The sequence below is a fragment of the Branchiostoma belcheri genome, unplaced genomic scaffold (genome assembly GCF_001625305.1).
Source record: "Branchiostoma belcheri isolate BF01 breed outbred unplaced genomic scaffold, Haploidv18h27 scaffold34, whole genome shotgun sequence".
Taxonomy (NCBI): Eukaryota; Metazoa; Chordata; class Leptocardii; order Amphioxiformes; family Branchiostomatidae; genus Branchiostoma; species Branchiostoma belcheri.
Genome location: NW_017803954.1, coordinates 2,882,931 through 2,892,649, shown reverse-complemented (window position 1 = coordinate 2,892,649; position 9,719 = coordinate 2,882,931). Strand labels below are relative to the sequence as shown.

Here is a 9,719-nt window from a genome sequence, read left to right as displayed (position 1 = left end):
CATCCGCAAAAAGGATACAGGTATACCCTAACAGATTTTGGATAATTCCAGATGCCCATAGTGCTTACAACTTAAACTTCTTAGACTTGTGACATTAAACCTTCTGTGACAATGTTGAAGATATAGGCGAGGCACACCGTGTTGATATGTTCAGCACCAAGGACAGGACCAATAGACCGATCCTGACTGTTCACCGCAATTAGGAGTTTAACCAATGATGGCATCGCAATTAGTTGCTCGACCAATGAGAGAGCGGCTGCATGTCCTTCAAATTTTTGGATTTCTGTGACTTTCTTTTTTTTTTCAGGAGTTCCTCCTTCTTGAGGAAGACGACCCCGTCCTAACAGTAACCTCTCCCGTGTCTGATCCGTGTGAAGGGTACATTACTTTGCAAAATGTGTCCGCCGCCTGGAAGAAAACGGTAAGTCCTTCGGGCGATTGCTGCCTTGTTTTTTCCCAAGCGGAAGCATTTTTCGGTAACTGAGTAATGGGCTCGTGTGTCTGTCTGGACAGAATAGGTTGACAAGACAGGGTGGGGAAGATTGATAGGCATGGCAGGATGATAGAAGGTCGAAAGGTCAGGAACAGGAAATGAGATTAATTTGAAGGTCAAAATCTCTTATTTCCATACTATAGTATACTATTATATTTTATTATGTGTAAGGATCTTAGACCATGAGAAATTTGTGTCGAGTTTAAGCATGTTATTTCATGCTAATATTTCATTAATATTTTACAGGCCACCAAGAAGGGATCTGAAGACAAGCAATCCCTTACAAAATCATTTCTGAGAGATGTCACATTATCAATACAGCAGGTGAGACTACTTCTAATGTTATATGATTAGTTGTGAAACTAGGAAGATTTGTTCTGTTTCTGTATCGGTATAGCCGGTATAACCACCCTTCGGCGTAACACACCAGCCTGTTATACATTCTAACGTAACATTTATCTTTCAATGCTCCTGCATACTTGAGTTATTGGGTGTATATAAACTGCAAATGATTATAAACAAACATGTTTACAAACATTATCAGTAGATGTTGTCTCTCTAACAGTGAACATGTATCATTTCTGATAGGGACAGCTGGTTGCAGTAGTAGGACCTGTTGGAGGAGGAAAAGTAAGTTCCTGTCATCCGTTACACCATCATTTACATCTATTAGCGTAAAAGAATAATACAATTCCCAACCATTTCTTTCCTGCTGTCTTCTACATAACGTTAGTACTCAGTATGTTGATGTGTCATTTGACTGTCCTAACTTGTCAGGTGTGATGATACCATCCTGATACTATAGTCCAGGCTGACATTTTCTTCCCCACAGGCCTCCCTACTAAAGGTCATCTCCGGTGAGCTGCCTACTGTGACAGGAAAGGTCCACAGACTGGGTAGCCTCGCCTTCGCATCAAAGGAGCCCTGGATCTTCCCAGGCACAGTCAGAGACAACATTGTCTTTGGTTCTGAGTTCCACCCGGAGCGGTACCGCAAAGTCGTCGCAGCATGTGGGCTGGCAAAGGTACTACCGTTTCCTATGCATGAATACATTACCAACATTTCATGACTAGACATGGTGACGGCACACTCAAGTTATATCAACCCTATTTTATACCGTCACCAACGCAAAGGACAAATACGGAACCGGACAATACTCATTTTCACTTGAGTTAAGTGAGGAAAGTCGTGTAAAGGGCACAAAATCGGTGGCAGGATTCGAACCTGGGACCTCATGGTTCCGAGACGAGTACTCTGCCGCTACGCTACACGACCTCACATTACTGGGTTAGGATGTATAGATTAGAACAGCTTGTTAGGTAACTTCTTAAATGTTGTTTAACTCTTGTAGGATGTTAGGAGATTGTCTGAGGGAGACCTGACTTTAGTAGGAGACAAAGGAGCAACCCTAAGCGGTGGACAGAAAGCTCGCATCAACTTGGCCAGGTACACGTCCTCATTTGAGAGATGTTTGCTAATTTATATATATATTACTACTGGCACTTCCTAGTTACAGATTGCCAAATGATAAAGAGGTGTGGCGGCAAATAGAGAAGTGTCTCAGTACATGTGTACCACCTTATGTTTCATGAATGCGTTTTCCATCATTACTAGGGCTGCTTATCAAAAGGCTGACATCTACCTTCTGAATGATCCCTTCAGCGCCGTGGATACCATAGTGGGACAGCACATCTTTAGCGAGTATGTTTGGTTGTATCTTGTAGTAACATATCCATTACAACTGATTAGAACTGTATATTATGGAAATTAGAATTTAGTGTAGTATCCACTGTTATTAAAAGAAAAGATGGCAGAATTGTAATGATCAAGGAAGAATTTTTTTGAGATGGGATTAAACCAGCAAAATAAAAAATGTAAAAAAAATACATTACGCAGGTGCATCTGTGGCGTCCTTGCAGAGAAGACTCGGGTCATCATTACTCACCAGCTCCAGCACATCAAAGCAGCTGATCTGATCATCGTCATGAAGGAGGTACAGTATCTGCGAGGGTCAACACTTTGTCTAAGACTGTGGCATTGGGGATACTTTGGTTATTACCTTAGTTACACCATGTATATTATAGCGGTTGCTCTTTTTTTTCATCGGTTATAACTCGGGGTGTACATGTGGTGCATGTATCTTTGCCAGGAGACTCTAGCTGTTTTAGGTACTGCAGCGAGGTACATGGGTATTTGTTTATTCAGAATTGCAAAACATGGGTATGATATTTCGTGTTGTGGTCTTGATTTTTTTAGAGTGACATTGGTGGTTGCGTAATAGGCAGTCGGCGTGGCTTTTGAACTGAAGCAATCTGCAACATACATTGCATAACACATGCCGAAAGAAATCACTATACAATGGAAATACACAAGAGAAACACAACAAACGACGACAGAGACCTCTAGTTCAAAATCCTATTCCTCCACAATGTAAACATGTGTACTACTGTGTCTACACAGGGACAGGTGTCTGCTGTTGGTTCATACGAGGAACTACAAGCCGCAGACGTAGACCTGCTATCTGCCATGCCGGGAAAGAAAGAGGAAGTAAAGGCAGCAACAAGCCAAACGTCTGGCAGAACCAATGCCATGGGACTGTTTACGGCTTTCAAAGAGTCGGAATTCTCTGATAAGGTAAAAAAATTGAAAGCATATGTATCCTGAGCTGTTTCTTGAGTTACATTGTATTGCTTTTAAGGCATGAAATTATACCACGTACAAACACACTAATCCACAAACATGCCTGTCCTTGGTGCTGAAGACTATTCAACAGCATCAATTCGTAACGTTGTGTAATGATTTGTGGCTCTATTCATTTTGTACCTACAGACCCAAATGGAATTTTTTATCTCATTTTACGTTGAATAAACGTTTCATATTCTGATTCTTGAATCACCACCTTATACTGTGTTCTTGTTTTAAAGTCATGAATCGTAATCAAAATCTTGAGATTTTGACATGATTTTTTACTGCCTAACCTGAAACTTTTGTCTTTAAATCCCAGAAAGAGAAAGAAGAGGACAGAAAGGCCGGATCTGTTACCTTACAAGTGTACCTGGACTACTTCCGGTCAGGTTGTGGACTTATCAGGGGTTCCTTCTTAATTTTGCTGATCATCCTACCACAGGTGATTCCATCTGTTTTTATCTGCTTTAATCTTAACTTAGGACATGTTGATTTTATCATATGGATGGCAAACCCAATAAAAACAATACTATACCAAGAAGTAACAAAATTATATTGAAGGCAAAGATATAAAATATCATTTCTATAACCCATAGAGTAATATTCATATTTTAATTCAATTATCGTCTTAACTTACAGGTTCCCTACGTTCTATGTGACTGGTGGTTGTCATATCGGTAAGTATCCGATACATCTTCAACCCAACATTTAATACACGTATTAAGATTTAAACATTTGTTCTGTTGTCCGACCTTTTCTGTTTTTACATGCCAGTGCCCACAGGAATCTTTAGTTTACCTGCCCATTTTTTTGTCCATGCAGGGCAGAAACAGTGCAGTTCAGCAACAATGCGATCATCTACAACAGTACTTCCAACACCAGCAGTACCTACAACACAACCACCAACAGCATATCAGCAGTTTCAGTCCCAACTACATCATTCCTGCCCATCTATGTAGGGCTTGTAGGGGCGTTGAGCGTGCTCTCTGTTGTACGGGCATTGCTGTTTTTTAATGTAGCAGTGACGTCAGCAGAGCACCTGCACAACTCCATGTTGATGAGCATCCTGCAGGCACCGATGTCCTTCTTTGACTCTAACCCTGTCGGTAGGGATGGAGTTATTTCACTTTAGTGACATTATTGTTTTGGGTGGATGCCTTGTGAGTTTTGTGTGTTTAAAGTCCAAGTAGCGATGGTAGTATATTGGCAGGTGGTTATAACATCAGATTGATAGGATGGTAAAGAATGACAGTGACATATAGCTTGGTGGGAGTCAGTGGGTGACGTTTGGAGGAATTCAAGAAGTGCAATAATACCCGATAGTAAAACCTGATACTCGATTAAATTCATACAATCAACTTCACAACTGAAGTCGTAGGATGGTATATGGATGTCATTTGATTCATTGTGGTAATAGTTTAAGTTCAAACAGTGACTGTTGTGCTTTAAAATGATATTATATTCTTCTTAAGGTCGGATCCTGAATCGTTTTTCAAAAGACATAGGAATAATGGATGAACTGCTGCCACAAGCTTTCTTTGATTATCTACAGGTGAGTTGCAGGATTGGAAGTGAGTGGGTGGGTGTTGATTGGGCTTCAATTGATTGACAGGGTTGTGACCTGCTATGTCCTGGGTGGTAGGATGTAATATGTGGTTACCACGAATGTGTCAGAAGCATTATTAATCCAGTCGTCTAGAAATTCTGAAAAATATTTTTCATGAACATTTCCATCGACATTGACTTTGAAAAATTGTTTACAGTATATCATATTCATAAGAAAACAAAATTAATAAAACAACCTTGGTTGTCTTTAGCTGATTCTAGTTGTTACGAGTGCCCTGCTGGTGTCTGCAGTAGTGAACCCCTGGGTGCTGATACCAACAGTCCCCATCACTGCAGCTTTCTTCCTCACCCGACATTACTACCTGCAAACCTCGCGAGATGTCAAGCGCCTTGAGGCCACAGGTGATTTTACTTTAGACGCTCTTAACAGGACGTCAAAATCTTATGGTACCTTTTCAAGAACACAGGAAAATGAATATTTTAGCAAGCTTCATATTTGAAGATAACGAAACATCGCTGAGAAGTCAACAAAAAGCATTTAGTGCTACGTTTTCTTTAGTTTCTAAATGAGATTCTATATCCGGATCTACGTGCCAAACCATGTAGCTATTTAGGCGTTAGTCGTATTTGTGATGGATGACAATGGATATAACGTTGTGTTTAAAGTTGTGTTTAAAGTAGACATAAACATCCTGATAAATAAATAAAAAAACAATGTTACTGCAGAGAGTTCAATATTTGCTTTACTTAAACCACAAAGTTTTATTTGGTCTCCTACACAGCAAGAAGCCCGGTGTTCTCTCATGTATCCACCACCCTCAGCGGCCTGGCTACACTGCGTGTCATGAAGATGCAGGACTCTTTCTTGAAACAGTTTCATGAGTGCTTGGACCACCACAGGTACGATCTAGTGATGTGTAGAAGTCAGTAACTGGGCAACTTTATAGCAAGCAGAAAGTGTATGTCAATTTACTACTTACTTACTTTATAGTTACGTTCATGTGTGACATTCTGAATGATAGATATAATCTCCCCGCATTTTCCCACAGTTCGGGCTGGTTTCTCTTCATCTCCTGTGCCCGGTGGTTCCAGATCCGACTGGACTGGCTCTGTGCAGCCTTTGTCGCCACAGTTGCCTTTGGTGCAGTTTTGGCCTCAGACAGTGAGTTTGTCAAGATTTCTATAACGTAAAGAAATAAGTGCTATATCATGAAGTTTAGTCAAAGTCTTATTTGGACGCCATAAACACGAAATTTCAAAATGCATGTACAGAAAATGCATGTCAAAAAGAAATTCCTATGATTTTTGACATGCAATATATGGGGTATACTTCCAATCTTAAATTCTCTCTTCATAAATACTTTTGAGGTCTGATGGGCATGGCATAAATGCAGCATAGGTTATAAACATGAGGAACTTGGAGCCAGCTGTACTTGTGTTCCCATGTAGGTGTGAGTGGAGGTCTGGTGGGCCTGTCCCTCACCCAGGCCATCATGCTGATGGGCGTGTTCCAGTGGGTGGTCAAGCAGAGTGCAGAGGTGGAAAACCAGGTGAGATTATGTAGATGTGTTTGATATGTAGACGTGTATGCTTCTGCAATCAACAAACCAGCCATGCACACATCCTGGAAAGGAAAAAAATGCCAGTGAAACCATTACCTCCTGCATTGGTCTTTGTCCTTGGTGCTGAAGTTGGTTTGACTAGTGTGATTAAAACCAGCTGCTCAACTAATTATAACATACATTGACAACGGATAGAAGCGGGAGGTGTGCCTAAGATTATTGCAGAAATGGACACATTTAGTTCTGGATACATCAAAGTCACGGTTGAGGAAAGTTAGTCATGCTTCAGAAGAGGTTTGAACTCTAAAATTCCCAGTGTTACCTATCCCACTGTACTGTATCAATTCAATGAAGGATAAGGTTGTTTGCACAGATGACATCAGTGGAACGTGTGGTGTCCTACACCCATCTGGAGAAGGAACCTCCCAGAATCCTTCACCCCCGTCCACCCTCCGACTGGCCCAGCCGGGGCAGGATCCATCTAAATAACGTCACCATGCGGTACGGCAAGGAACTGCCACCTGCCCTGAACAACGTGTCTGTCAGCATCTCACCAGGAGAAAAGGTGAGATTTCCACGTTTCCACAAAATGTCGATCCAAAATTTGGTCCTTGTGTCACTTCATTGAGTGATGTGTCAAATCGTTGTTCGCTAAGCGGTAGCATGCTGTAGCGGAAAGGGGTGTACAGAAGTGGGAGTAAGCTGAAGTGGAGAGGGTCAATGTCATGTCAATATTGGGTATATAGACTTTTCATATAACATTACTAATGCACCATGGTGGATTGAGTTGTACGTCTGTTAAGCTTGCCACACATTACAAGGATGTATAGCTAGAGCCTGAGGCATCATTAAAAGTTCTGAAGTCTTTAATATGTATTTCCACCATGAATCGATGGATTTAAATTCTTTCGTCTTTTGCCCACATTGGATGGCGTTAAAGAGCTTGGTCTACCCAGTGTCAACTGCTACAAGTTCTTGCCTATTATTCACTCCACAATTTCTTGCACTACACCAGATCGGTATTGTCGGCCGTACCGGGGCGGGAAAGACATCCCTGATCATGTCCCTGTTCCGATTGGTGGAGTCTGACGGTACGACGGTGATTGATGGTCACGTGACAACAGAAGTCGGACTGAAGGACCTGCGCAGCCGCATGACAGTCATTCCACAGGTCAGCGGGAACTTTTCTAATGTTTAAAGCCAACACACTTCGTTTGGGCGACATCGCAGAGGCGAGCTTAATAGTATATGTATTATGTCTCGTTGCATCTCTTGTAGACATTGACAGATCCTTGTGATTTTTTGTATTTAGGTAGCTGTTGGGTCGTAATTGCCATAATAAGATGTATATTATGATCTGGATCTGATTTGCATTACTAATCATAAATGAGGAAACTGTACTGTAATACTAATATTATATTAACAGTTTTTATTGCTACAGCCTTGTTTTGATAATGTTCTCTGGCAATTTAATTTTAAAACACAATTGATTAATTCGGAATGGAAACCTTTGAACGTAGAAGAAAATCACTTCCTAGGTTACAAATTAACAGAAGAATAATTTCAGCCCCTATTGTATTTCCTCACGTGTACATTTTGTAGGATCCTGTACTTTTTAAGAGCAGCCTTAGACAGAATTTGGACCCTTTCTCCGAACACTCGGACACAGAGTTGTGGGCAGCACTGGAGGAGGTAAGTAATATTTCAGTATACAAAATAAATGGATTCTTCATAGCGCATGCTAGCACAGGTTTATAATTTACAACACCACTCCCGACTACAACAAACAATATTGTGCTTCTCTTTGCTGTGTATTCGTCAGGAGGATAAGTCAAATGCCCCACATGTTATACATTGTAGCAGGAAGTGCATTCAGTTTCCTAGCTGTTTTGATTCCTGCAGCATGTATTGACATACCTTTTTCAGGTTCAGCTGAAACAAGTAGTGGAGAAACTGCCCGAGGGACTGGACACGGGGCTTGTCGAATTTGGTGCTAACTTTAGTCTGGGCCAGCGACAACTCCTCTGTCTGGGAAGGGCTATCCTGAAGAAGAGTCGCATTGTCGTGTTGGACGAGGCCACTGCTAACGTGGACCCACAGTGAGTTTGTACATGCATGCCAGTAACACGTGTACGAATAGGCTTTTGTTGGATGGTTGGGTCGATATTCATTCATTCGAAAATGTTTCAGTGCATTATGCTGAATTGATTTTCCCTGCTGAATAATATCATAAAAACAGAAAATTGATATACAGAAGGGATTATGTCCCAGAGAAGGTATCCAATCTTTCAGGTCCTCGCTATGTAAAAAAGACTACTGAACAACTGTTGTTGTCAGTGTTGTCGAACGTTTTTACTGCTTGCAGGACAGATGGGCTGATCCTGAGAATGATTGAGGAGAAGTTTGCAGACTGCACGGTTCTGACCATCGCCCACAGGCTCCACTCAATCATCGACTGTGACAAAGTCATGGTAGGTTAAATTTCCTCGGATACATCACACTAAAGCCTGGCATTGCATTGCACTGGGACGACATCTCCCTAAAAATCAAACCTTCTCCCTAAATTCAATCTCTTAACAATAACAGCTGTCTACTTAGGCTTTCGTTCAATGGTTTAAAAATTATTACTTGGTATAACTAAGTGGTATTACTTGGTCAATTTTTCACTTTAGACTGACATTTCATTGCTTTCTAATGGGCTTTATATTTTATCAAAATCAACCATATACATGGTCGGTATTAAAATAACAATACCCTTCCCAACACCGATGTTATGGCTTTGAAATTATCATATCATACCAATTTGTACTTGAATCTGAAAATTTCTTTCCCACAGGTTCTACAGGATGGCGGAATTGTTGAGTTTGACGAGCCGTCCGTGCTACTTTGTCAAGAAGGCAGCGTCTTCAGAAGCATGGTGGGAGACTCGGGCCGCTTTAACAACACAATGACGCCTGTTGGGGATTGATGAATTTGTAGTTTTAAAAGTAAAGTAAGGCCACACCATTTCATCCATTGTTTTTTCATGAAATAGCATTTTAAAAATTCACTATTATCCGTTACATTTAAAAATGCACTATTATCCCTTACATTTAAAAATGGTGGCGTTTGATAATTTTTAGTGTCGTACGTTTTGGATGTCAGAGGTACAGCTCTTACAGTAACCCAGCATTAGCCGGCGTTCCACGTGTCGAAATACTAAAGAAGTATGGAAGGCACCACTTCTATATTACAGTTTCACGTTAAGATATTTCAACTTGATACGGTTTTGAGGGACAAAATGTATTTAGGTCGCGACACGTTTAAAAGAATGCTAATGGGTATATTCTCTGTCATCTATGAAATATGTTTGAGTGTTACTATATGATGTTTGGGTTGTAAGGGAAACACTCGGTCTTGAGATTAAATTATAT

General features: G+C 40.9%; 1 protein-coding gene and 1 long non-coding RNA gene across 2 annotated transcripts; both read left to right on the top strand.

Annotated features, from left to right (window-relative positions):
- The first annotated feature begins 5 nt into the window (after positions 1 to 5).
- On the top strand, positions 6 to 818 carry LOC109475450. Its single transcript, XR_002140536.1, has 3 exons — positions 6 to 20; positions 308 to 421; positions 740 to 818. It is a non-coding gene; the product is annotated as an uncharacterized LOC109475450 (long non-coding RNA).
- Positions 819 to 839: 21 nt separating this feature from the next.
- Positions 840 to 9,598, top strand: LOC109475446 (multidrug resistance-associated protein 4-like). The gene is made up of 20 exons (XM_019776046.1): positions 840 to 884; positions 1,082 to 1,123; positions 1,326 to 1,517; positions 1,845 to 1,939; positions 2,108 to 2,194; positions 2,390 to 2,486; positions 2,954 to 3,127; positions 3,498 to 3,562; positions 4,001 to 4,284; positions 4,651 to 4,730; positions 4,996 to 5,146; positions 5,527 to 5,644; positions 5,794 to 5,906; positions 6,194 to 6,294; positions 6,680 to 6,871; positions 7,322 to 7,477; positions 7,909 to 7,998; positions 8,233 to 8,405; positions 8,672 to 8,777; positions 9,143 to 9,598. Exons 1-20 carry the CDS (start codon positions 840 to 842, stop codon positions 9,272 to 9,274), a joined length of 2,493 nt encoding a protein of 830 aa, XP_019631605.1. The 3' UTR covers positions 9,275 to 9,598.
- The last annotated feature ends 121 nt before the right edge of the window (positions 9,599 to 9,719 follow it).

What these genes read in the sequence shown, in the direction of transcription:
- LOC109475446 (XM_019776046.1), top strand. Translation starts at nt 840, where the DNA reads ATGATTAGTTGTGAAACTAGGAAGATTTGTTCTGTTTCTGTATCG. An exon ending in TGATCATCGTCATGAAGGAG is followed by an intron (nt 2,487 to 2,953) that starts GTACAGTATCTG and finishes GTGTCTACACAG; the next exon opens with GGACAGGTGTCTGCTGTTGG. An exon ending in ACTGCTAACGTGGACCCACA is followed by an intron (nt 8,406 to 8,671) that starts GTGAGTTTGTAC and finishes TACTGCTTGCAG; the next exon opens with GACAGATGGGCTGATCCTGA.